Source organism: Boleophthalmus pectinirostris, unplaced genomic scaffold (assembly GCF_026225935.1).
Source record: "Boleophthalmus pectinirostris isolate CB_2022bp ecotype Guang Dong unplaced genomic scaffold, ASM2622593v1 HiC_scaffold_13, whole genome shotgun sequence".
NCBI classification, from domain to species: Eukaryota; Metazoa; Chordata; class Actinopteri; order Gobiiformes; family Gobiidae; genus Boleophthalmus; species Boleophthalmus pectinirostris.
Genome location: NW_026571036.1, coordinates 11,672,089 through 11,699,850, shown reverse-complemented (window position 1 = coordinate 11,699,850; position 27,762 = coordinate 11,672,089). Strand labels below are relative to the sequence as shown.

General features: G+C 39.2%; 1 protein-coding gene across 1 annotated transcript in view; it reads left to right on the top strand.

Annotated features, from left to right (window-relative positions):
• LOC110156398 (laminin, alpha 2) overlaps positions 1–27,436 on the top strand; it is a 332,216-nt gene extending 304,780 nt beyond the window's left edge. The window contains 10 exon segments of the mRNA XM_055149659.1: positions 3,805–3,873; positions 15,463–15,575; positions 18,821–18,914; positions 18,994–19,089; positions 21,827–21,907; positions 21,979–22,056; positions 22,142–22,322; positions 22,965–23,095; positions 25,091–25,310; positions 26,869–27,436. Coding sequence (XP_055005634.1) covers positions 3,805–3,873; positions 15,463–15,575; positions 18,821–18,914; positions 18,994–19,089; positions 21,827–21,907; positions 21,979–22,056; positions 22,142–22,322; positions 22,965–23,095; positions 25,091–25,310; positions 26,869–27,032 — 1,227 coding nt within the window. The 3' untranslated portion in view covers positions 27,033–27,436.
• Positions 27,437–27,762: the final 326 nt, after the last annotated feature.

Sequence of the window (27,762 nt, the reverse complement as noted above, 5' to 3'; positions counted from 1 at the left end):
ACACAACAGTTGGATGGGTCAGTCGGACTTTGTTTGTGGCGTTCACGGTGACTCTGGGCTTTGTTCAGTTGTGGCGTGTAGGCAGGGTGCTGTCTGGGACCGCTGGATTGTTGGCGTGTTCGCAGTGACTCAGTTGTCCAGTTGTGGCTCAGAAAGGCACATTGCACTCGCTTTTTTGGTTCGTTCCTTCGTTCCGTTCCGTTCCTCGTCCGTGTGGAGAGATGAGTGTGGCTGTGGGTGTTTGTCGCTGAGCGGTCGCTGTCTGATCCATGCGTGTTTGCGTGCGCTGTGGGTGGTGTGGCTTTGTAGTTTACTGAAAACATGCTGGGACACCTGAGTGGATTCGTGTATAGGGTGCTCTGGCTTGCAGGGCGCGCGGCCGTTTTTTGATAGGGTTAGAGGCTTAAGTGCGCGCCTAATACCTCGGAAAATACGGTATGTTTTTTACTTTAATTTTTGGGAGTACTGATTTGAGCATTGAGTCTTGTTAAGGTATTTTAAAAGCAATAAATATCCTGTCTACAATAGCTTCTCCACAATATCGCAAAAAATATTGGATAAGGATATATTATATCCCTAGTAAATGACCATAAAACTGAAAAAAAAATCTAATTACTATTGATTCTGAGTTGAATTGATTCAAACATGAGGCTCGAGTGAAGTGAGAACATGTGTAAAAGTAGTGAGAGTGGAAAATATCTCAGGGCTCTTACCCACAGTTCATAGTGTGACAGCCGCCTGCGTGCCTGCTGTGTTAGCTTTGCGCTCCATCACACGCCACTGCCACACCCCATTAACTTTTCTTTATGGTCCCTTTAGCCTTGAGCCACTAAACCCCACCTTTGGCAGCGTGTCATACAGCACGCAGACACAACGCTACGCAACGCTAACTGTGCACGCCATTTATGCTTTATGGGCTCGCGGCCGCCAAAACACTCCCAGCTAACATTTAGCCCCGATGCTAAAAGCCTGGCTGTGAATCTCCATCACCTCCACCACAGCGGAGGACGTATATTTCATACTTTTAATGTGCTGTATGTCTGAGTGCAGTCACAGGAGATGAGTCGCCCAGTTAGCCGCTAAACTACGCCTCTAAAAGAGCATTGATCAGGAAGGAGATGTCAGAGGGCTGGCCTTGTTTTATAGGACACATGAAGCGCACTGCTGTTCTGCCATAACACGTGTTGTTTTGTGAGGGATTGAGCTTGGCCCACGTTTCTGTGAGATTTTTAAAGAAAGGGGGAAAATGTCTCTATGTCCCCACATTCTTAAAGTGTATTCTTAAACTTCTCATCTTAACACTAAACTTATTCTAATATTAACCTACAACAAAACACTGAACCAACCCCATAGCATTATAAATAGGGTGACCATATTTCCGTTTGTGAAAACCCGGACACCTTACTGTGGGTTGGGGTTTGGGGCCTTGATATTGAGCTACTCTCACCTCGCAACCTGTGCACATGGCCTTCCACTTGTCCCGACCAGGCCGGAAAACTGAGAATTTTTTGTACAAATAACATTTAAATGCAAATAAATGCACATTTGCGCTTCGGCATGTTGTTTGTGTCTCGCTCGCTCCTTCTGAGTTACAGAGAGCTACGAGAGATGCTCAGTTTAATAGCCCCAATGAACGGTAATGAAAACCCGGACATTTCCATCACTTTAAAAAAAAACCAAAAAAACGGACGCCCAGGACAGGATGCAAAAACGGATGTTTGGTCACCCTACTTATAAAAAGGTCCTGACCTTTACCATAACCCTATAAGCTATATGTCCATCAGATCTCAGAAGCTAAACAGAGCCGGGTCTGGTTAGTACTCGGATGGGAGTTCGCTGGGAAATTCAGGTACTACAGTGGGGCGCAAGTCGTAAAAACTGACATTGTGTCCTTAGGCAAGGTACTTCACCCACATTGCCTATGAAAGTGGTGTGTGTGTGAGTGATAGTGGTGGTCGGAGGGGCTGATGGCGCGGATTGGCAGCCTCGCTTCTGTCAGTCTGTCCAGGGTTTACCACCACCGAGTATGGAGTGAATGAATAATGCTCTGCTGAATAATGCTGAATAAGTGTCTTTGAGTGTCCAGAAAAGCGCTGTATAAAACTGATGCATTATTATTCTTATTATCAAAACTCTAGTAAATAGAGAACATGAAGCTGAGCCTGTTTATTTAACACTACAGGAATTTAGAATTTAATTTCAATCCTTACTAAGGATGTAACAATAACCGAAATATCGTGATATCGTATCGTCAATCACAATATATTGAATTACAAGTCTCTTTGCTTAAATTAAGAGTTACGGTGCAGCAATAGCTTAAAAAAAAAAAGACAGAGGAAACTACATAGACCATGATCCTTTGCTCCATTTCAGTGCAGTCTACAAGAAGAAATAACAGTTCTAAGCACTTTTAAGTCTTAGTTTTTTGGATTAAGTCTGGCCAAAACATTTTAAAAGGAAAAAGTAGCATATTCACAGTTTTGTTAGCCTCCACAAAATATCGCAATAAATATCGTAAATATCATAATACAGTAGTTTGTTACCATTAGGTGTCACTTGCCTATTGTGAAGTACATGCCCCTTGCAAAAAAAACACAAGGGCACTAAAAGCTTTATAGATATCCGGCTCCTACTGGCTGAGTCCGCTCTGAATAGACTTTGTGAGGAGGTTTTGTGCTGCTGCCACATCAGGTAAAACTCAGACGTCCCATTTTGTTAGGCCTTGTCTGGGACTTGACCTTTCCATTTTGAACATCACTTCTTAACTGTGAGATTATGAAAAGGCTTTGGCTCCGTGTATCCCTGTGGCCTTGGGGCTGTGGAGTGTGCTTCAACAAATACAACTGTGATCTCACACTAAAACACGTCTGCTTTGGATATTATCAGCCTCTTGGGTGTCCTTTTCAAGTACAAAGAATTCTTAACATTTTGCCTTTTTCTGATCCATCATTTTGTCAGATTGAGGTGATTAATTGGCACTGACACATGAAATTCTCCAAAACAGAATATCACGGTAAAAAATACGACTAGACTAAACAACACTGAAATGTCTTTAACACCCTGAATACAAACTCTAGCATTAAACATCAGTTGAGAGCCTCACCATTTCCTCTTCTCGGTGTTAAATTTGTAGCTTTTTACTCGCCGCGCTGATGGATGTTTTTGTGACAGTGCTAGCTAATTAGTCGCTTAAATCACAGCCTTCTTATTTCCCCCAGTCGCAGTGAAAATAAACTCAAGCGAAGCGAAAACACAGTAAACTTACAAACTAAAAAAGAGACAGGAAACAAACTCTGATAAGTGTTTCAGCTGCAAAACAACCACTTTGGGTAAACCACTGACCGTAGTGTTAATACATGAGGAGGTGAAGCAGAGTTTACTCTTTAGAGGTACAAGTTGTAATCATCAATCTCCATATCTGCTTCTATACTTTGTTCCTTAAAGGCGCGCTTCTTTCTTTCCCTTTTTAGACTTTATTGCTTCGTCAGGAATGTCCCACACTGGAGCATTCTTAACTTTGAGCGAGCTGGCTCATCTCCCCAAAGATCTGACCTATAATGTGCGCTACTGCTGCTTCTCTCTGTCAAGATGGAGACCTTTATATAGGCACTGCATATTCCACATTTATTTAGTCTATTTTTTTGTGGAAATACATAAAACAAAAGCTGAAGGAATGGAAGTTTCTCCTCCTCTGCAAGAACAAAAGCCATTAAGCCACATTGAAAAACTTTTATTTATATTATTTATTAATTACCAGTATTTCACAACAGACTTTTACTTACATGTTCCCTTCCTGTTTTTCAGAAGACCACGCCCCCTGCTGTACCTGTGGTCCGAACACCTGTCCCCCCGACTGAACCGGACGCTGAGACGGTAAAGATTATCTCAAAAATATCGCAAAATAACCTCATGCAACCTTTTTTATTACACTACGGCAGCGGTCTCCAACCTGTAGCTCTCCAGCCCGTTTCAAGTAGCTCACCAAGGGATTTCTGAATTATACATATTATGCTGAAAAACTCAAAAATGATTAATTATGTGACTATTACCACTGGTGCCTAACTCTGTGCACTAATAAATGGATAAAGGTTTATGGTGTATAGGCATCTAAGGCTATGATCAGACTGCAGCCTGAAGTGACCCAAATCAGATTTTTTTCGCCCCTGTACGACCTGTATCTGATCTTTTAATGACAGTCTGAACGACACAGATCAGATTTTTTCCAAATGCAAACCAGGCCACTTGGATATGTGCTCCTAAAACCGATACATATCCGATCTTTTCAGTCTGAATGGCCAGGTCGCATTCATCCGATCTCCTGCGAGAGTGGTACGAGTAGGCGCTCACAAATGTACACAAACGTTCTTCTCATCATACGAAAATTGTGTATGAAGTCTGCGCCAGTGAAACAGTGAAGCACATAACAATCCCGCCACTCTTGTTCTGCAACTCCGCTCTCACACGTTCGTTTCTACGGACGTTGCTGCCAATGCCCCACAAAACGCTATGGCCCAAAACCTCGTTGTAAAGGTCAAGTTAGCTCTTATATACATTAACACACAGTCCATGGCATTTAATAGTAAGGTTGCGCTTTTATTTTGGTGCCTTCCGGTGTGAGCGGAAGTTTCTTGTTATAAAGAAAAGACGCAAAGTAAACACGGCAACGTTAATAGAGAAAAACAAAACAACGGTGAAAAGTTATATAAAACAAAACTAAAGATAGCAACAGTCGACAGCGGAACAAGGTTTGTTTTACTTGTAAATGTATATTTGAGCTTCTTGTTATTTGTATCAAATTGTTGTTAAATATGGATAACAGTTAAACAATGTAATGAGCTTGTGAATTGCTGTTATTTTGTTCTTGTCTAGCTCTTACGTTGGTTCTATGACACGGCAAGGAATGATTAAAAAGTCATTTAACCATCAGTTCTGGCCTTCTCAGTTCGACTGGATGCTACACTCGTCCTTCTCCTTCTCAATCTCCTCCTTAAAACAAATAAGCTGTACATGTTCTGGCTCCGGTTCGACAGCAACTTTAAAATCTCCAGGTGCTCAATGCTCACGTCCAAGTTTAGGCGACTTCCGTAAACACTGAGCATGCTCGCTGGATGTGACGTCGTCGTGTCCTCCAGTGCACGTGCGGGACACTTTTGGGGCGTTTAAAGTTCACACTGGAGATCACATACAAGTCACATTTAATTGGAAATGTGAACAACCTTGCAAAAAATCGTATTTCCCAAAAAACTCTGAATTGAGCATTTAACCTTGCAGTCTGAGCGAAGCCTAAATTTACCCCATCTAAGGCTTGCCCTCTTTCTTTTATACATTTTTTGCTACAGCTAATATTAGTAGTTCTCTGGCATTTTCATTTCGTAAAAGTAGCTCATCGGAGGAAAAAGGTTGGAGACCCCTGCACTACACATTATTCACTAGTACTTGTAAACACTTCTGCAAACCAGGGCTCAACTGGACTTTTCCTCTTGCCTGTGTCACTGCTTATCTATGTGCTGTTGTGGTCTGCCTGATTTACTCGACACCATTACTGTAATTGGATGGGTAATGCCCTGTCTCCCCTCCCTGCTCGGGCGTTTTATGGTAAAATGGATATTCCGGATCAATTTGAGGAGTGACTATAGAGGAGATAGATGCGGGCTCCTCCTTTACTACACCATAAACCACAGGGCTCTATATATATATGAACCCTCAGGTCTTTAAAACAAGTATGTGCTTAACCCGCAACATCTATAGGAAAGTGCTGGTCAAAGGTCAAACCTGCGTCACTGGGAACAATTTATAATAACTATGCTTTAAATCGCATTTTTAAAGCATGAAGAAAGACTTACTTCATAATGAGCAAATCGTTTATTAAGAATAACTTGGATTTAGTTAGGACATTAATTAAAAATGAACCCATGGAGATTTATTGCTTTGCCTCGTAGGGGTGTGCAAAAATATTGAAATATCGATATATCGTATTGTTTAATGTCATGATGCAGTATCGATATCATGGGCTGCTGTATCGATACATCGCCAAGAGTATTTTTTGGTATATTTTACTCTTTATTTTGTTACAGCGCTACAGTTTTGTTGCTTGTTCAGTGGAAGGAAACTCTTTTATCCAACACATTTAACATATTCACTGTTTTGATGATTAAAATGTTCGTGTTTCATATGAACTTTGCGCAAGAAGTGGTTTAACAAAGACTTTTAGTATCACATCCATGATTTAGCCTTTATTTTGTTATTGAACCGTATCAAATTGATTTGAAATATATCGTATCGAATCGAAAGCTCTTTGTATTGAGATATGTATCGTATCGTGGCTTATTTATCGAGGTATGTATCATATCGGTGGACTCTTGATGATACGGAGCCCTATTGCCTGGAATGTTCCACAGTACGGCCTTACACCTATTGATCTTACAGCTTACTATCTTTCTTTCTTCTGTTTTCTATCTGTCTAAAAATACCTTGAAAAACATGGACTCTTAACTGTAAGCAGTGTCACCTCTGCACAGATCTGACCTGTAACTTGCCCTGGTAGTATCACCTGCTTGTCTCTGTGGAGATAATCTCATACTAGGGAACACTACAACAAAACAATACAATTTTCACGGACAAAAGCAGGTGGTGGATTCTCTGCATCATTGTTTCCCAAAGAGTCGTAACCCTCAGGTGGATCATACAAGATTTATTTTTTTTTTTGGAGTCGCCTTGTCACAATCTGCATGTAGGTCTGCAATATACAGTTCTGATCTGTGACTTTATCATCATTCTGGATCAGCATTTCATCAGAATATCCTCAGTAGGGCTAGTATTCCTATGTTTATTCCTTCCACTACTACATATTTGTGTGAATTGGGATTTTCTGTGCTCACAAAAATGAAGACAAAGCACAGAAACAGACTGAATCCTGCGCCTGATCTGCTGCTGCGCTCTCCTCCTGCACTCCAAAACAAAAACAAGACAGGCCCACCTATCTCATTAGAAACCTTGAAATGATAAGACATCTTCTGTATAATTTCTAATCTTTTTGTAATTATTTAGTTGACTATTTTGTCCCAATATTGCTGGCTCAGTTGAATGTTGAAAAGAAAAAGAAATGGGCTACATTTAATGTCCAAATAGGCGACTTATGGATCCTTTTATTGCTGGTTCAATTACTGTTTTTTATTGTTTAAAACTTGAGTAATACTAAGAGTTCAGAGGGACACGATCACTCAGTCAACAATAAAATATCCTCATTAATGTTCAATAATGGTCAAATCCACCTTCATTTTGTGATTTAGGAATAATTTCTTTTGACTCGGGTCACGAAAGTTTGTGACTTTTAAAATACGGGTCCCCAGAAAAAAGGTTTGGGAAACAGTGATTTACACTATGTTCTGCAACCTTTAACTTGGAGTATTATGCAAAGTAGACTTTTTGTGGAGCTTTCTACTCCTTAATAACGTTCCCTCATCAAAAACCTAATGGCACAAGGTTTTTACATATAAGCTGTGATATTCTGTCCAATGCTCAGCCCACAAGCCTATCTCGCCCATGCTCCCACACGACAGTTCTTCATAAATATACACAACAACTTCACAAACCTGATGCGATGTGCAGTAGTTTCATGATCAGGATGCACGCTAATGAAATTGTGTTGTGATAGTGTGTTGTTTTCAGCGAATATACACAGCAAAAAGAGGAGCGTTAAAATTGACTCTTACAGAATCAACTTTAACATTTTCTCAGAGTTTATATGAGTCCAATCTGTTCTAAAGTTAATTTTACATTTTTAGAAATGTTAATTAAGTAACACTGAACCAAAGTTCCTGTTTAACCCCGAAATCAAGAGTTACATTAACGTTTTGAGAGTAAACACTTTGTAGAGTTATTCTGATTTAGCTAAACAACACACAGAGGTGTTTTATTTTATTTTTACTTTACTTTAGTTCATTAAGATGAAATTATGTACAAAACTGGTGCAAACTGGTCTTCTCTCACAAGAGTTTGAAGTGGTGAATGGGAGGAGCCAAATTAACACTAAGAAAAGTTTAATTAACACTAGAGGAAGTTGAATTAACCTCAACCACATCAACTCTGACAAATAACCCCAACTCAAACCCCCATTTAACTTTCAAATAGTTAAAATAACACTTTTGGTGTTAAAAACAACTCTGAAATATTTTACCCTAACATTTTAACCCTCCAGTTTTTGCTGTGTAGCATTTTCAAAACAATAAAAGATAACTTGGTGATCTAAATATGTTATTTGTCAACAATTAATTCCTCATAGAAGTAATAATATGCCTCCTCTTTAAGTTACCAAGCCTGAATAATTCTTACTAAACTACTGGTTCATTGTGAATTAAATCTTTGTTCTTGCTTTATTCAGTCTAATTTAAGTGTAGTTATTATAAAGTGTTACCATCACCTCAACATAAATTAGTCACTAGTTTGTTTTCGCCGCAAATAGCAACTGTTTACGGCTTTGAAATAAAATGTGCGTTTGTGAGTTGTGTAGCCTTTTATGGGAGTCGATTTTAAGTATCTTTTATGAAGCGTGATGTGTGGGAATGCTCCGTACTGACTGGTGGACAGCTGCACAATAAAACTACTGCAGTGCGCATGAATGTGAATAATGTGATAAAAGTTAAGCAGGCAGGGAACAAAGCAAAGTTTATACACTGCAATACTGTCCATGAATACCTAATTTATTTTAGATTTAAACGCACAAGAAATATTATTCAGTAGAGTATCATTGTAACTGCATTGTAAGAATAAAAATCCAGTAGTAGTACATTTACTGTAAGCACTACTACTCGCTTAAGAGCTCTCAACCATGTTATCACGCTGCTTGTTACCCTGCACATTCTTCATTCTCACAGCTCAAAACACCAGGCTCCACATCTTAAGGTCATGTGATGTATTTAAGAAAGTGCTCCTACATGTTTCAAAGTGTATTAACACCGTTCCAAAACTAAACTAAAGCTTTTGACATCTTTTGAGCTGCTCTACAGTTAGTACTAAATAAAGGTGTATGGTTTTTGTTCAAATGTTTAATAATGCAAGTGTAAGGGTAATAGTTGGAGGTGCTTTAGTGCGGTCGACGTCTGGGTCCCCTCCTCTGCTCCTCCAGACGGCCGCTCTTTTTATGTGGCTGGATCTCTGTGTCCTTCAGGAGTCTCCTCTCGAGCTGAGAAGAGTTCAGAGGACAGCTCCTGCACTTTCCTGGACAGTTTCTCATTGTTTTTTGTTGGCGAGATCTACACCAGCATCAGTACAAGTGGTTTGAATTTCTATTAAAGGTGCTTGAAGTTTTTCTTTTATCTTCTCATGGACTTTACTGGTGTTGGCGAGCTCTTGTTTGAGCTGGACATGGTCTGTCACTGTTGTTATACAGATATCTTATGTCCTTGTACGCACTAACTTGGTTTTTCAGTTTTCTATCTTTCTTCTGAGATTACCTTGGAGCTCTTTCAATTCTAAGTCTTCAGTAAGACGAGCTCTTGTCTCCTTATGTGCATTAACTTGGTCTTGTAGTTGCCTGTCCTTTTTCTGAAGAGTAGCAGTGAGGTTTTGCAATTCCAAGTCTTTCTCTTTGCCAATCCTCTCCTGAGTCTTAAGCTTGCGGTCCAAAGAATTACTTATTTGGACCTGTACTACAAGCTTGGCCATTGTCTACTCCAACTCTTCACGTAGCGCCCTGAATAGAGAGCTGTCCTCCAGGTGTGTAAGTTCCTGGACTAGACTTCTGTCCTCAGGGTTTGAGGAGTCTTGGCTGTTGAGAGACAACAGTTGAGTCTCATCTGGCACCTGAACGCCCCCTGTTGGTGTGGGACAGATCAGAGCCTCCTGGTCATTCGCTTGTTGTTTGTGGGAACTTATTACATTTGTGAGTTCATTACCCTGACAACTTTGGTATTATGTTACAACAGATATCTTAAAATCAACATGACCCCCCCATCTTATCTATATGAATAGGATAACCTTTGTTCTTCTTGCTGGCCTGTGGACTGTTTTGATCACAGGTTAGTTGTGGTGCCAGTCCCATCTTGGTAAAAAGACAGAAAAGTGAGCACATCCAATTACTGCAGATTAAAGGCCTATAGCTGGTACCACGACTTGTGAGTGGTATGAGAGCCAATCAAACTGCAGCTTTTGTTTAGTAAGGAAGAATTAGGTACAATTAAGTAGAATTAAGTGTTTAGGTGCAACTCAAACGGGTAGAATTTTAAACAGAACAACTGAAATAATTTAACTTTTATATTTCACTTGCAGTTTATCCCTAACAGTGAAAACGATTATCTACTACTGTTCTTGCATCAGTAACAATAAAGAAGACACATTAAGATAGAGTGAACAGGGTGTCCCTATGTTTACCCGGGACAGTCCCAGTTTTGAGTCATGTGTCCTCTGTCTCTCTGTGATTTGTCCCAGTTTCATAGAAGACATGTCCCAGGTGTCCCTATTTTTGACCAATTTGATATCTGCCAACAGTAAAGAGGGAGCATAAATTGTCATTTGTTTTGCTAAAATATGGCAAAAACACAAAATGTTCTCAGTTGCACAGTTGAATGAATAATAATAACATAATAACAGTATAACATTTTTCCTCTTTTTACTATTTCATTATTACCAACTACCCCAAACCAGAGGTGTCATAGTTTTTTTTATTTTGAACCCTAAATGAGGCTTATGGGGGCAAGATGCTACTCTTGAATATGTGTGATCATAAAAGTAGAGAAACCGGGAATATGCAGAGCAATGACGTCTTGAGTGTTGTAGAATATAGATGAGTAAAACATGAATCAGTTACTCTTAAAACCACTTTTAGTGAATGGGAACGAGAAATGATGAATAAAACCTTCTGAATAGATTTTCTATCTTAAGTCTCCTTCAGTAGTGAAAGCAATTGTAGATACAGTGAAATCACAATGCCTGCTTCTGTTGTCCTTGTTCATGGTTGATGTTAATGGATATTTTACAGGGTTCTACAGACGCTTACATCTCCCTTTCTCTGATCTTACACCACAACATGTCTATATAGGCTGTCCATACATACGTCCATCAGTACTTTTGATTAGGTACAGGGTAAGAAGATGATACTAATCAAACACAAGAGCAGATATGAGTGACTTTAGGTGCTGAAGTTGAAGTCCGAAAGTGTCCACAGCAGACAGGAAGTCCCCCAGGAGAGCTTTTAATACCCTCTGTACAGAATCAAAACAAATAACACAACAATAAATGTGTTTCTTTTATTAAATATTCTATTGTAGTTGTAGATTTCAGATTTGAAATTGACATTGTGATATCTGTAATACAAAGATATTATTAAAAACAATCCCTCATGCCCTTCCACTCTAGCTTGATTCATCAGCCAGTTTCACTTCGTAGAAACCGTCTGACCTCACAGCATTAGGATTCATTCGCTCGACAGTAGGCGGGTACTTTTTAATTTAACCAATTGCTGCTATTTGGTCATGACGTATGTAATGCGCCGTTAACAGGTCTAACTGGTATATTAAGCTTTTTCCAAATCCCGTAGGAAGAAGTGCAATAACGTCTTTCCCCTTGCTAAAATTCACCAAACATTCTCTTTGTTCCGGCTTTAAATCCTCGACCTTGGGAATTGTTGCCAACACAGAATGTACGGCTCTTCGCTGACTGTCTGGTGCCCAGACTTACACTTCCGGGGTTTTTGCGAACCGTCTAGTGTATTCCGATTCCTGAACTTGTCAGTGGAGAGAAATGAAATTGAGTGGAGGCACTAGGTAGCACCAGCCTGGCTACTTCCATCCAACAACCCAACCACTAAATATGTATCATAGTTTTACGTCAGTTAAGCAGCAGTTTGTGGAAAAAAGTTGAGAATAAAAGTACAAAAATACATAGCGCTGAGTTCTAAAACAGAATACCGTTATTGTTTATTGTTTATTTTGATCCACATCAACACGGAAAACTCCATCCAAGGACAATTTAAACATTAATTTAACGATATGAAGGAGTTGTCATTTATTTTTCTTAGTCTAATCATAACTTTTGTTAAGTTTTAGCCCTTATTAACCTTATGACTACTGCGTTGTTGTGAAATTACCTCTGTGTACAGTGTGTCACATCTTGAGGTAAATTAATTTACTTCAGTCAGATAAAAATATAAAAAACAAAGGCAAGACTTATCGTAAAATCTTGTTTCGTGTTCATGTTTTAGTGAAATGAGGAGTCCAGGCTGTTTTATGCACGCAAACGTTTTTCGGAATCACCTGGAATTCCAACTAATGCCGGGCTACAGTCAAATAATTCCAGAAAAGTCCCCGCGGTAATCCAAACGACTGGATGAGTGACTCGGCCTGACCTCTAGCAGGGCTGTGAATGGGAGCCTGTCTGCGCATTGTTCACCTAAAGAGAAAGAAGTGGCGAGAGGATGAGAGCGCGCCACTAAAACCGCTGCACACAAGCCTCACCGAGCGCGGAGGGCTTTTGTGTGCTTAATGGAAAGAAGGCAGGAGAGGAGCTGGTCTTTTTGTTATAGGTCAGTGTGTGTGAGGAGGATGGAGGGAGAAGAGGGAGGGAGGGAGAGAAGGAGAGAGTGGACGATAAGAGGTGAGTGTCAGCCGTGACAAAGCAAGGTCAACGCACGGGGAATGTCTTCACTTTAAAATGGACGAGAGGAGGAGAGGGGAGAGACAGAGTGGAGAGGAGGAAGAGATGAGAGAGTGAGAGGGGACAGTGAGGGTGTTAGGAGAGAGAAGAGGGGACAGGGAGAGCGCAGGGACAAGACGGAGAGAAGAGTTAGAGAAGAGGAAGGGGAGAGATGAGATGGAAGTTACAGAGGAGGGGAAATGAGATGAGAGAGGGGAGTTAGAGAGGAGGAGAGAGGGATGAGAGGAGAGAGGAGGAGGAGAGGGAAGTTGGAGAGGTGGAAAGGAGAGAGAGATGAGAGGAGGAGGAGAGGGGAGAGAGAGGAGAGAGGGAGGAGAGGGGAGTTGGAGAGGAGGAAAGGAGAGAGGAGGATGGGGAGAGATGAGAGTTAGGAGAGGGAAGATAGAGAGGAGGAGAGGGATGAGAGGAGAGAAGAAGAGAGAAATGAGAGGAGAGATGGGAGTTAGAAAGGAGGAGAGGGGGAATGAGATAGGAGTTAGAGAGTAGAAATGGAGAGAAGAGGAGAGAGAGATAAGAGGAGAGGGGGGAGTTAGAGAGGAGAGGGTAGATGAGAGGAGAGAGGGATTAGAGGAGAGGGGAGTTGGAGAGGAGGAAAGGAGAGAGGAGGATGGGGAGAGATGAGAGGGGAGAGGGATGAGAGGAGAGAAGAAGAGAGAGATGAAAGGAGAGATGGGAGTTAGAAAGGAGGAGGGGGGGATGAGATAGGAGTTAGAGAGTAGGAAAGGAGAGAGATGAGAGGAGAGAGGGGAGTTAGAGAGGAGGTGAGGGGAAATAAGAAGAGAGAAAGATGAGAAGAGAGAGGTGAAATGAGAGGAGAGAGAGATGAAAAGAGAGAGGGGAGTTAGAGAGGAGGAGATAGGAGATGAGAGGAAGAGAGGTGAGTTAGGGGAGGAGTAGAGGGGAGATTAGATGGGAGGAGAGGGATGAGAGGAGAGAGGAGGAGAGAGATGAGAGGGGATTTGGAGAGGAGGAAAGGAGAGAGGAGGATGGTGAGGGAGATGGGAGTTAGAAAGGAGGAGAGGGGGAATGAGATAGGAGTTAGAGACTAGGAAAGGAGAGAAGAGGAGAGAGGGGAGTTAAAGAGGAGGTGAGGGGAAATGAGAGGAGAGAGAGATGAGAAGACAGAGGGGAGTAAGAGAGGAGGAGAAAGGAGAGAGATGGGCGATAGAGAGGAGGAAAAAAGAGATGAGAGGAGAGGTGAGGGGAGGAGAGAGAGATAAGATGGGAGTTAGAGACGAGGAGAGGGGAAATGAGAGGAGAGGGGAGGAGAGAGATGAGGGAAAAGAGGGGACTTAGAGAGAAGGACAGAGATAAGAAGGGAGTTAGGGGAGGAGAGAGTAAATGAGATGGGAGTTGGAGAAGAGGACAGTTAGAGGAGAGGAGAGAGAGATGAGAGGAGAAAGGAGAGTTAGAGGAAGAGAGAGAGAAGAGTGGATTAAGGAGGAGCTGTAGAAGAGCAGAGGAGAGAGTCAGAACAGGTTTGGAACTATTTGACTGAGGCACAAGTAGAAATGAAAAGGTAGGCTACACGTTTATGTCGTGTGTTTAAAAGTGTCATTATTTGCTAAATGTACACGTTTAAGTTGTTAATAATGCTCTACGTCATTTATTATCAATTAATGCTCGTGATTTCTTTATTATATGTGTGAAAAGCTTAAAGGTCATGCAATGTTCACTTCCCACCATTACCAGCAGAGGGCAACAGACATCTAATCCAAACAATTTGTGCACAATGAAAAGTTACAACTGATATTCTCCATACTTAACCTATTTATATAATTAATCACATGTTATATCTGAAAAGGTCTTTTAAAATGTTCATAGTTTGCAGTAATTGACAGACCAAAGTTTTTAATCTTCTTATGCTTATGGTTGCTTAATCTTACGTTGTGTTACATGTCAACAAATGTAAACATGTGTCAATAACAGGTGAATGTGTTTCTTTGCCGCTGTGTAAAATAACAAAAGTAGGTGTTATTATTTTAAAGGTGATCAAAAAGGGAATTATAAAGCATCAGATATTGGTGGCAGACAAAGAAAAAGAATAAATGTGTTTGGACAAGTACAGGACATTGAGATTTTAATAAATAGTTAAAGATGTTGAAGGGAAATGATGGTCGTGAAAATAATTATTAGTTCAAGTATAGGAACTAAAAATGTTTATTAAAAAATTGAGAGAAAAAAAAAAAGAAGAGAGAAAGAGATTTTCAATAATAAATTGGCCAAATATATCAAATGTAAAGCACTGTTGCATTGCTTTTGTTGTGTTTAACTGAATCTGTGTTGGTGTTTTAAAAAAAAGGTTACAGGACAAAGTGGTACTCAGCAAAAGACACACTGTTGGATCACAATAAGCAGTTTTATTTATACATATAACTGCACTGACCTCTGCTGGCCAGGATGGAAATAGCACCTTCAAGAAAGCTTTTATTGCAACTTTACAATTTCATATTTTTTGATTGTCATGCATTTTTTACTTATGTTAAATTGAGAACAAATCGTAGGACAAATCATGAATCACCAGTGAGGTATTTAGTAGTAGTAGTAAGATTGGTCATTAGTGGTATAATTTAACGGATTTGTTGCATCATAACACTTTAAATGTTATGTTATAATGTTGTTTTTTCCACACATATTTCATTTTTGACTGTATTTGTAGCTTCCTCTGTACAAACCTCTTCTTCACAGTGAGTTGTTGACAGGTCCTCTTCCCTCTTGTCACCGCTGTCCGCTCACACACAGTCCCATTAGTGTGAGTGACGTGTGCTGACAGGAGGCCGCGCTGATCTAACCTGTGCGTGTCGCCCCCTGCAGGACGCCTGTGCCTCCGCCGTGGCCCCCACAGCTCTGGACCAGGCCTATCAGTTCGGCCTGAGCAGGAACAGCCACATGAGCTTCAACTTCGACGACACCAAAGTCAGAGAGAGGTCAGTCGCATTTAGATTTTAGATTAAAGGTCCTATATTGCACAAAATCGATTCTTATGAGCATTTGGCCTTGTTATGAAGTCGTTAAATGTGAAAAAACATTACCTGGAGTTGTATTTTGTTTCGTTCACACATGTCAAAATGCTCTGTTCCACCTTGTGATGTCATGTGGTGGTAGTTTTCAAGTTACCTTATATGTTTAGTTCAGAGGAGACTGTCAATTCTGGGACCGAAATTATCCAAATGATTCTATTGAGTTTATTTTTATTTATTTATGTATGTATTTATTTTGGGCAAGTAGAGATTTACATTTTTATACAGTGGAACATATAACATAAGTAAAATCATAATAGAAATAAAAATAAACACCAAAAAATAAAATAAAATAAAATAAAATGTGCCCAAAACCAAAAAGGAGTGGGAAGAAGAAAATGTATTTAATCCCATGGCCCACTCTTCTAATCTATCATCTTTTGCATTTTTCAGACATTTTGCGTTACAAAATGATGACGAAAAGACATTTAAAAACGCAGTGGAGCATTTCCTATATTACCACATGACATCACAAGGTGGAACAGAGCGTTTTCTGTTTGAGAAAAGACTGTTTTTGATGAGGAAACAACATTAAAACATAGATCAGAAAATTGCGGCCTTTAAACTCTATACATTTCAGTGGAGTACAAGTATACAAGTACAAGTATTAGTATAAGTTTGTACTATTCACATGTTACTGAACTATATGGTCTCACTAGTTTTCCAATCCAACGACTATATTTAAAACTTATAGACATTTGATTTATAAATAAACTATAAGTATGGTTTCTAAGTGTTAGAAATAGATTACATGATTGGGCATTAATTACAGAGCTGATTAGCCCTCATCAAGCTGTCAAACACTTAAAACGTCATCTTAAAAAAGAAAAAATGAAAAATGAACTCAAATATAAAAATGGTTTTCCTCTTGCAAACAAATCTATAAATAAAATAATATAAATAAAAATATTCAGCCAGAAATATACTTTTGTTACAGATTAAAGGGCGTAGGTTTGGTTTCAGCTTTGGTGAGACCCATATGTTTTATAAATTCTTTCCAAAAACACACAGAGTCTGAGCAGGTCCAAAATAAGTGAGAGGTGGTTTCATTTTTCAGTTTGCAAAATGTACAGTTTGTGTCCATTGTCCTTCTAAGATTATTCTTTAGTGGATAACAGTGATGTAGAAGTTTGTAGCAGATTTCCCTTTGCTTGTTGGAGATGAGATATTTGTGTGGAAATGTCCGTACATTTTTCCATGGAATATTGTCAGTAGAGTCCGGCTGCTAACAGCGCACGAGTAGGGCTCTGTTTGGGAGGTGCACTTGTGGTGATAGTCGCTCTTTTTCCCGCGGCAACTCATTATAAGGCAAGTTTAATTGAAGATGAAGCAAAGTAAGTTCCTTTTGAAAATTTTTTCAAAGTTTGGTGTGCAGCGTCTTCACTCACGCCTGCTCAAGCTGCCATTTTCACGTGCAGCCCTGTTCTGGTGCTTCCCCAGTTTAGGCTCCTGACACCTCCTAATGACATCACTCTGTTGCAGCCAATCAAATAGCAGCATCTCAGAACATCTAATAAACAAAATGTGAACTAAAACGTGTTAAATTAATACTACTGAGTTTGGAAAAATATCAGAATAAATCTATATATTTGTTTATTAAAATACAATGGCAAATATTGGTAGGAACTATTTTGTCTTCCTCAAATATTGGTTGTGCCATGTCCCCACCGTCCCTATGCCAAACTACGTCCTTGTACAGATTTGACCTCTCCTGTCTCCTCGTTACTGAACTCGTCAAACGTACATCTTGGACTCACATTTGACCTCTAGCCCACAGTTCCTCTTGTAAATAAATGAGGAGTGGCTGATGGTTTGGACAGACAGTGGAGCCAGAGAAAAGCGCACAGATCCAAACACGCTGTATTAATAATGATCTGATGAAATAGTCAGGTGATGTTGACTGCAAATCCTCCTCCTGCTCGTGCTGTCAGGAGCTCAGCACACACACGGGCCGGGATAAGGGTCAAATTAGACACAAGACTGACAGCTATCGGAAAACTCTATAGGAGAGAGTCATGTCCGTGGAGTTTACAAACAGTACAAGCACTGAAAGGATCGCAGTAGAGATCAATATCTGATTTAAGTTTGATCGGCACCTAATAATGAATAATAAATAACAAGATAACGCTGCAAGTACGAGGTGGGACCAAAGTCTCAAGTCTTTGACCTCAAGTCCGAGTCAAGTCCGAAGTCAAAGACAGGCAAATCCAAGTCGAGTCTCGAGTCACTGGCCCACAAGTTCAAGTCCAAGTCGTCTGCTTTGAGCTTCAAAAAAATGCCAAATATAGCTTAGATATTTGCAATTTATATGATTTTTAAGCCACACTGTACTTATGGTATATTTATATGTTATATTTATATAGGAGTATTTAGATAAGAATTGTAGAAATGCAATTTTTTTTTTCCTTTTTAAATGTCTTGACAAGATCTTAGTGTGAATCATTACCGTCAGAATAGAAAAAAGTTAAGATTTAAGAGTGTTTAACAACACTTATTTTGTCGTGTAGTCTGCACTGAAATAGAAGTATCACAAGTTCTACTGTATTGTACTGTGTATTACTGTAGTACATTTGAGGGTACCATATCAAAGTACTTCAGGTACATCCAAAGTAACAAACAGAAAAATGGGAGGGACATGTTCCAGTTTGTTCCTATGAAATTAAGCACCACATTTATCAACTGTAAAGAGAAAAGTATTTTCTAAAAACATTTTCTTAGAAGAAGCATCAAGCCTTCTCAAGTCACAGGCCTCAAGTCCAAGTCGAGTCCCAAGTCTTAGACCTAAAAATACCTCTGACTGCACGTGTTCAAAACATAGATTTTGTCATTTATTGGACTTATGATTAATTTGAATGATTCGAGCTGTTCATTTGTTAGTTGAGTTTTCGTGATGTCAGTAATTCAACTGTTAAAATCACAATATTGCTATCAACAATAATCACGCAAAAAAAACAAAAAACACAATTCATACTTTTACATAGTTGATTCTTAATTGCAATTAAAAAAAGTGACCTATACTTAGAATTGTGGCAATAGCACCTTGAGTCTTAGTAGCTGAGATAAACTCCAACCAATCACCCGGTGTAATTTAAACTCAGTTCAGAAATGAATAATAAATGAATAAATATAATATCATGTTTGTTTTGTTTTAGGTTGATTTTGGAGTTTGAACTGAGGACAAAGGAGGATTCTGGTCTGGTCCTGTACATGGCTCGTATAAACCACGCTGATTTTGTCTCCATTCAGGTACAATAAAGTTCTGATGGTTTGACACGTTCATGAAGTGTTTGTTTTGTTTAATTTATTGTGTTGTTATTGTTTGTAGATTAAAAAAGGTCAGGTGTGCCTGGGCTACGACCTGGGACATGGGAACACCTCGGGCTGTGTACCCTTCTCTATCAACGATGGAAACTGGCACACGGTGAAAGCTCATGGCATTTTGTTATTTTATGCAATTAAAAGAATATTTTCATTTCATATTATCTGAAAAATACGCTTTTGGCTGTCGTTTGGATGTTACAAATCTAAAGAACAGTCAAGATAAAAGTTGTTTTGATTTTGTCTTGTTGTTTTTTCTATGACAATGACAGAAAAATCTACTTTTTCTCCAACCAAGGAATGCACCGCCAACAAGAGACAACTTTTGTATTTTACTTGCAGTATTCCCATTATTCTGTACACTTCTTATGGTAGTTACTGTAAGTCAGGGGTGTCAAACTCATTTTGGTCCAGTGGCCATATCCAAACTACTTTGATCCCAAAGGGGCCGGATCAGAAAACTCATGTCATATAAACCACAAAAATAACAATAAGTTCAAATATTTGTGCAGAGAAACACAAATCTATTACAGAAATCTTTTTTAACTGATGAACTCTTTCTTTTACAAAATATTATAATATTATGAACAACCTGAAACTTTAAGAAAAATGTAATTTCAACACAGTGTTTTAACATTAACTTGTATGCAAATAGGAATAAGTAAATTTTTTTCTTGGAAAATCCTGCACTCGGCTCCACTTTTCTCATTTTTGACATTTTTCTGATGAGGGTGTCACGGTCAACAGTCAAAACGATCGTCCTTTAAGAGCGTTTGGAAAGAGACAAGTCTTCATTTGTGCTGCTCTGGTGGGAGGGGCCACGTACAGAGACGCTGGAGACGCTGCTGTGATAAACACCACAGAAAATTACCAATATTTTAATAGAAAATATAATTAAAATATTTTATTCGAAAATCAGCCGAAGGCCAGATTAAAGGTCTTGGAGGGCCGGATCTGGCCCCCGGGCCGTATGTTTGCTGGAAGTGCATAAACGTCTTCTCTCTCTCTGGTTAACTAAAACTGTAAGAAATATCTAAGAAGTTATCCATCATTCAAATTCAAATACTGTTTTCACTATTTTAGGCCCCGTCCACACTAGTATGTATTTGAGTCGTTTTCGTTGTAGATGCAGTGTTCATTCACACTAATCCGACTGAAAACGGCACCAGAGACGGAACGATCTGGTGCCGCGAGCTCCCACAAATTCATCTGAGTGCAGGTCTGATCCAACACTGTGTGGACGCCTGAAAACACTGATACGCTGATGTAGGTCTGTGCGCCACAAAGTAATTCACCGCCAAAACACTGAGAGGCTAGAATATTTGTCCATTCATATATACGGCCTGGAGACGTATAAAGTCTAATATGAACCATCTCTAATGCCATAGAAGCACAGAACAGACTCACCATCAGCAGATCATCCCTCTGTCACAGAAAGAACACTCATATTCCACTGAGTCGCCTCCTTTAGACCGACAGAAGCTGAACCACATCAGGACACAAAGAGCGAGCTGTTTTTTGAGCGCTCAGTTTATTTAAATTAGCCATGTGGTTTTAAGTTTCGTTTCCGTAAAACGTAAACAAATATGCTCAAAGCTGTGTGAATAGTGAAGGCTTGCGGACAGAGAAACGACGTGTCTGGACGCAGATCCTTTCTGATACAGTGATACGGAGATTTGTTTCAGTGTAAACGTGGCCTTAGATCGATGTTAATGTTGTAATTATTATCAATATGGCAATAATATCCATAGCAAAGGACGGGTTGGCTGCTTTTGTGGCTGCCTGGCTCACACACTGAGCAGATTTTGGAAACTTTTTTTTTTTTGAGCTCATTTTTTAATCAAATGTGGCAGCAGATCTTCTAGAGCACAGGTGTCAAACATACGGCCTGGGGCCCAAATCCGGCCCTCCAAGACCTTTAATGTGGGCCTCGGCTGATTATCTACTAAAATATTTTAATTATATTTTCTATTAAAATATTGGTAATTTTCTGCGGTGTTTATCACAGCAGCGTCTCCAGCGTCTCTGTACGTGGCCCCTCCCACCAGAGCAGCACAAATGAAGACTTGTCTCTTTCCAAACGCTCTTAAAGGACGATCGATTTTGACTCTTGACCGTGACACCCTCATCAGAAAAATGTCCAAAATGAGAAAAGTGGAGCCGAGTGCAGGATTTTACAACAAAAATTTAATTCATATTTGCATACAAGTTAATGTTAAAACATTGTGTTGAAATTGTATTTTTCTTAAAGTTTCAGGTCGTTCATAATATTATAATATTTTGTAAAAGAAAGAGTTTATCAATTAAAAAAGATTTCTGTAATAGATTTGCGTTTCTCTGCACAAATATTTGAATTTATTGTTATTTTTGGGGTTTATATGCCATGAGTTTTCTGATCCGGCCCCTTTGGGATCAAAATAGGTTGGATACGGCCCCTGGAACAAAACGAGTTTGACACCCCTGATCCAGAGGAAACACTTTGAGGGAATAGATCATTTCATCACCAGTGAAACACCAGAGTGCAGTAAGAGTGAGGCCTGGCTCCTTCTGGACACTGCTATGAGGCTGCAGGACACAGGAGTGACACTTTTGGCTCTTCCTCTCCTCAAACTGCCCTGACACAGATCTGCTGACCCTCCCTGACCTTTGACTGAGACATAAAGACGAGACGCACAGTGAAAATGTTGCAGCAAAACTTGAATTTCCCTCAGGATTAATAACACATCTGTCCGCCTGTCTATTTACTTCTACATATTTCTACTCCCACAACTATCGTCAAACCAAGCGAACTCTCTAGATCTGTTTTATAACCGGTGGGGCTATTTTTGTTTTCCTCTCAGATCCGCGTGAATCGCAACAAGCAAAGAGCCGTTCTCACGATCGATTCCAAGTACATGAAACAAATGTTCAGTCCAAAGAAGGTACACGTTTTAAAACTCTATTGTGTTGTGTGAAGTTTGGCTTGCATGGATTAAAAACGTTTAATTCTCAGGCCGATCTGCTGGATGTGGTCGGCGTGATCTACGTGGGCGGTTTACCACAAAACTACACCACCAAGAGGATCGGACCGGTGAGCACGAACCAAACTAAACACTAAAACTACTAATAAAACGTACTCTGTATGCTGAAGGAACCTGTGTTTCGTCTACTTTCAGATCCTGTACAGTGTGAACGGGTGCGTGCGTAACTTTAAGATGCACGGCAGCGCGGTCAGCAGTCCGCTCGAGGATTTTAAGGTGGACATGCAGACCCCCTCCTCCAGTCACATGGTCGGACGCTGCTTTGTCTCCACGGAGCCCGGGACGTACTTTCAGGGGAATGGATATTTGAAAGCAGGTATGAGCCTCTAGTGAAGTTACAGCTCATTACAAATACTCACGCTTCTGTAATTGAGGAGATTTTTTGCGTTTTTGTACTTTTTTTAGTGGATTTAAATTTAATTTAGTAGAATTTTAACTTAGCGATGGTCCGATATTGATGTGATTTGAGCTGATGTCTGATATTTCATTTGCTGTTACGGCTCATGAACGATATTAAGAGTTTCAAATCTACAGCACGGACCAAAAAATATATAAATTAAATTGAAAGTTACATAAAAGACTGTGTAATTGTGTAAATATGAAAAAATATGCATAAAATATTACTCCAAGTACTAGTTATAAGTTTGTTTTTTACTTATAACTAGTACTTGTAGTAATATTTTATGCATATTTTTTTATATTTTATGCATGTTTTTTAATATTTATCAATTTTTTTTTTTTTTATTTTACTGTACTTATTTTTTTTATTTTAATTTTACAGTTTTAGCTGCAGGACCTGTACTTGTAATTAAGTAAATTTTAGCCGTGTACTTGAGTAGAAAATGTTTTCCATCTCTGGGTAATGTGTGTTTAAGTTTCTGGTGGTTTGAGAGCTAATTTCCCAAAGTTTGATTGGACTTTCTAATCCAAACTTTGTCCTGTCTTGTTCTTCCTGCAGTGGCGACGTACCGCGTGGGTCAGGAGGTGTCCATAGCGTTTGACTTCCGCACCAGTCGCACAAACGGGGTGCTGTTAGGCGTCAGCGACAACGACAGGAACGGGCTTGGCATCGAGATCGTGGACGGAAAGGTAAGAGCGCTGGAACGTTTGCACACATAGACACATTTAACACAAGAGATACAAGAGATGAATCTTTTGTAGGCTGTCATTTTTTGGTTCGTTTGACCTGTTAACATTAATGAATAAAGTATCTCTCTTTCTCATCTTAACACTGTTCGATCTAAAGCTAAAGATGTAAAGATTTAATTAATTTAATCTTCTTACATCCATGGACAGTGTTGGGAGGGTTCCTTTTAAAATGTATTCCCCTACAGATTACAGATTACATACCCAGAATGTAGTTTGTAACGTAATCCATTAAGTTACTAAAGGTGAGTAACGTAATCTGAATACTTTGGATTACTTGGTTTGCTGTAGAGAAGCAAAGACGAGGATTCTAACATAAGATTTTTTATTTTGCTAAAAGAAAATAAAAAGCCCAGACTTTACTAAACCAAATTAAAAAATATTATTGACAGAAGATGAGGAGACACGTCCACGCAGCATGATTTAGTCCTGTTAAATCCTGTTAGATCCTGTTTTAGTCCTGGTTTAGACCTGGTTTAAATCTTGTTTAGATCTAGTTTAGACCTGATTTTAGACCTTTTTTAGTCCTGGTTTAGTCCTGCTTTTAGTCCTGGTTTACACCTGGTTTAGACCTGTTTTAGACCTGTTTTAGACCTGGTTTATACCTGGTTTAGATCTAGTTTAGTCCTGGTTTAGTCCTGGTTTTAGTCCTGGTTTACACCTGGTTTAGATCTAGTTTAGATCTAGTTTAGACCTGGTTTAGACCTGGTTTAGACCTGGTTTAGATCTAGTTTAGATCTAGTTAAGTCCTGGTTTAGACCTGGTTTAGCTCTAGTTTAGTCCTGGTTTTAGTCCTGGTTTACACCTGGTTTAGACCTGTTTTAGACCTGTTTTAGACCTGGTTTATACCTGGTTTAGATCTAGTTTAGTCCTGGTTTAGTCCTGGTTTTAGTCCTGGTTTACACCTGGTTTAGATCTAGTTTAGATCTAGTTTAGACCTGGTTTACACCTGGTTTAGATCTAGTTTAGATCTAGTTTAGACCTGGTTTAGACCTGGTTTAGACCTGGTTTAGCTCTAGTTTAGTCGTGTTTTAGACCTGAAAACAGGAAAATACCGCTGTGTAATCCATTTATTTCAACAAAGTAACTGTAATCCAATTACCACTCACTGAAACAGTAACTGTAACTGAATACAGTTACTCATAATTTGTACTCTGATTACATAACTCCGGTACATGTAATCTGTTACTCCCCAACACTGTCCATGGATCTATATGGAACAATGTAACTTCAAAGACTGTTTTCTAAAAATACATTTTTCTTCCACAGGGACATAAGTATCACACTTTAAAGTGGCGCCTACACAAACAGAACGTTCCAAGATTTTGTTATTCTTATTGTCATTCTAAGCTGATTTATTATTAGGTTTTTAAGTCCAAAAAGTTAGGCAACATTTCCATTTTTAAGACAAGTTATCTAATAGATTTTTTTGTATCTAATGTCAACAAAATAAAGATATTTAAACCCGTTACCATTTTTCATACTGTATGTGTTCTGAATTAAACATATTGAGCTGAATGACTCAAATTTGATTGATTAAATGTCTATTTTCATTGCAAATATATCGTTTTGATGCCTAACTTTGTGAACTAATAACTGGATGATGGTTTATGTTTTATAGGCCTCTAACTGTACCCTGTCTGAGGTTTACCGTGGCTCTTATTTTTCCTTTCGTTTCTGGCAACTCATAGTTTTCTGGCATTTTCGTTTTACAGAAAGTAGCTCATGGTAGGAAAAAGGTTGAAGATCCCCGTTTTATTCAAATTGCACAGCAAATTCCACCTTACAAATCTGATCTGCTCCCCTCAACTCTCTGCTCTTGAGAATGTTATGAAACCAAGTCAATTTAAACTTCATGAGCTTACACTCCAATAAACTACAGTAGAATAAATGAGCTAAGAGCACAGTAAACCATTCTGTCTGTCTGTCCCCTCACAGCTGCAGTTCCACGTGGACAACGGCGCAGGTCTGATCACAGCAGAGGTGTCCCCCGAGGGAGAGGGCTTCTGCGACGGCCAGTGGCACTCGGTCACCGCCACAAAGATCCGACACAAACTGGAGCTCAGAGTGGACAGCGCCCAGAGCAAAGCCGAGAGTCCAAACGCCAGATCCAACACGTGTGAGACCAACGACCCCATCTACGTCGGAGGATACCCCGGTACGAGATTTATTATTACCTTTGATATTATTATCATGTGTTTCTGTTTAGTCCTGAGTTCTACTTGTTTGATGAAATTATTTAATCCCCCTTTAGTAGTTGTAGTTGTAGTAGTATTTGTTAGTAGTAGTATTTTCGGTTGTTGTTATTGTTATGTAGTAGTACTAGTAGTAGTAGTAGTAGTAGTAGTAGTAGAAATACCAAAACCATGGGAAAGTAAAAAGAATAATAGTATCAGTGAATTGTGTAGGTAGATAAGTAGCAGAGGTCGGGACTTGCAAGTCGGAGTCGTGACTTGGACTTGAGTCAGACTTGAGTCACTATTTTTAGGACTTGAGACTTGACTTGATAAAATGGACTAAGACTTGGGACTTGAGTTGGACTTGAATCTCAGTGACTTGGGACATGACTCGAACTTGAGCCATATGACTTGAGAAGACTTGATGCTTCTCCTAAAAATATATGTTTTTAGAAAATACTTTACCACAGGATACTACAGGATACTATAACTACTACTACTGTAACTGATGTGTATCCTCAAATGTACTACATTAATATAAAGTACAATACAGTAAAACAGAGGGAACTACAGACAACATGATCCTTCATGACAAAATAATTTATTTAGCACTTTTAAATCTGAATTCTTTCTGTTCTGACCGTAATGATTCACACTAAGATCTTGACAAAACATTTAAAAAAGAAAAAAATACTCTTTTATAATTACACATATATAAATATACCATGACATTTTACGTACAATTTAGTTTAAAAATCATATAAATTGCAAAAATCTACACTGACTTGAAGCTCAAAGCAGACAACTTGGACTTGACTTGGACTTATGGGCCAGTGACCCAAGACTCGATTTGAACTTGCCTGTATTTGACCTGGGACTTGACTCGGACTTGGCAGTAGTAGAAGTAGTTTTAGCAGCAGTAGCAGTAAAAAGTACTATAAAGTACAAGTTGCAATAGTTGTAATCAGAGGTGGGACCAAGTTGTTGTTTTGCATGTCTCAAGTAAGTCTCAAGTCTTTGACCTCAAGTCCAAGTCAAGTCCAAGTCATTTGCTTTGAGCTTCAAGTAATTTCAAGTCTTTAAACCAAAATACCATATATAGTTTAGATTTTTGCAATATATATATACTTTTTAAACTAAGTTGTACTTGAAAAAGTCATGGTATGAGAGTATTTATATAAGAGTTGTCAAAATGCTAATTTTTTCTTTTTAAATGTCTTGACAAGAGTGTGAATTATTACGGTCAGAACAGAAAGAGTTCAGATTTAAGAGCGCTTAATAACAGTTAATTCGTCAACTAGTCTAAGCATCAGGTCTTAAGTCACAGGCCTCTAGTCCAAGTCAAGTCCCAAGTCTTTGTCTATTTTATCAAGTCAAGTCTCGAGTCCTCACCTCTGATTGTGACTGTACTGTACTGTAAGGATTGTAGCCCGGTAGTAGTTGAAATATTAGTACATTTTTATAGAATATCCTTTGTAACTTAAACATTAATAGTCGCTTTCCTCTGGTATAAAATGTGTTGTACTGTGTGTATTTCAGCGGGCGTCCACCAGGCGGCGCTGTCCACCAAACGATCGTTCAAAGGCTGCATGAAGGACCTGAGGATCACCAAAGCTTCAAAGACCCTCGCGGTGCAGTTTAACAAAGCTCTGGAGCTGAGAGGAGTGCAGCCCATGTCCTGCCCCTCTCCCGTCGCCGCCTAGTGAGCGAACACGGAACTGCAGCCACTTTTACCCAACAAAGTACTGTACTGTGCTCAAAATGTACCAATGCAAGTGAATATTTAAGTTCAAACCTGGGCACTATGTTTCAACACGACAGGACCATAAACAGACACATAATTATTATTGTAACGTAACATGATTCACCATTTTGTCCGTGTAAAAAAAAAAAAAAAAAGAAAAGTTTTACCAGGGCCTGTACATTTGCATGCTAGTTTTCGTTTAAAGAGCCTGAATGTGAAAAAGCATAATCTATGTTTTGTCAACGTAATTTAAAAAGCACTTACAGATGTTTGAAACGTGTTGTGCAGTGATGATGATGATAAAACGGTGACTCCATTGTACAGTTTGTGACAGAGCAAAATAAATCTATCATGACATTTGAATTCTTTTGGGTCTATTTTTTCATACTTTTATGTGACGTACCTCTCTTTTAATACCACTAGAGGGCAGTGCTCTACTACATGAAGCTTAGACCACTTGTTGATTCTGATCTGATCACTTTATAAGAGCTTACATGCATTAACAGAATACTAAGTGGTTAATTAGACTCTTTATTAAATACTTCTTTTATGTCTGCCCATGTATCACAAGTTATTGGCCATTTAGTATTTTTTCCTCATTATCTTTAATTACTGCCTCATTATCATTATAGGTGTGATTCTTCATTCTTAATCTCTATAAGCGCTTTATAAACACTAATTAATCGCTA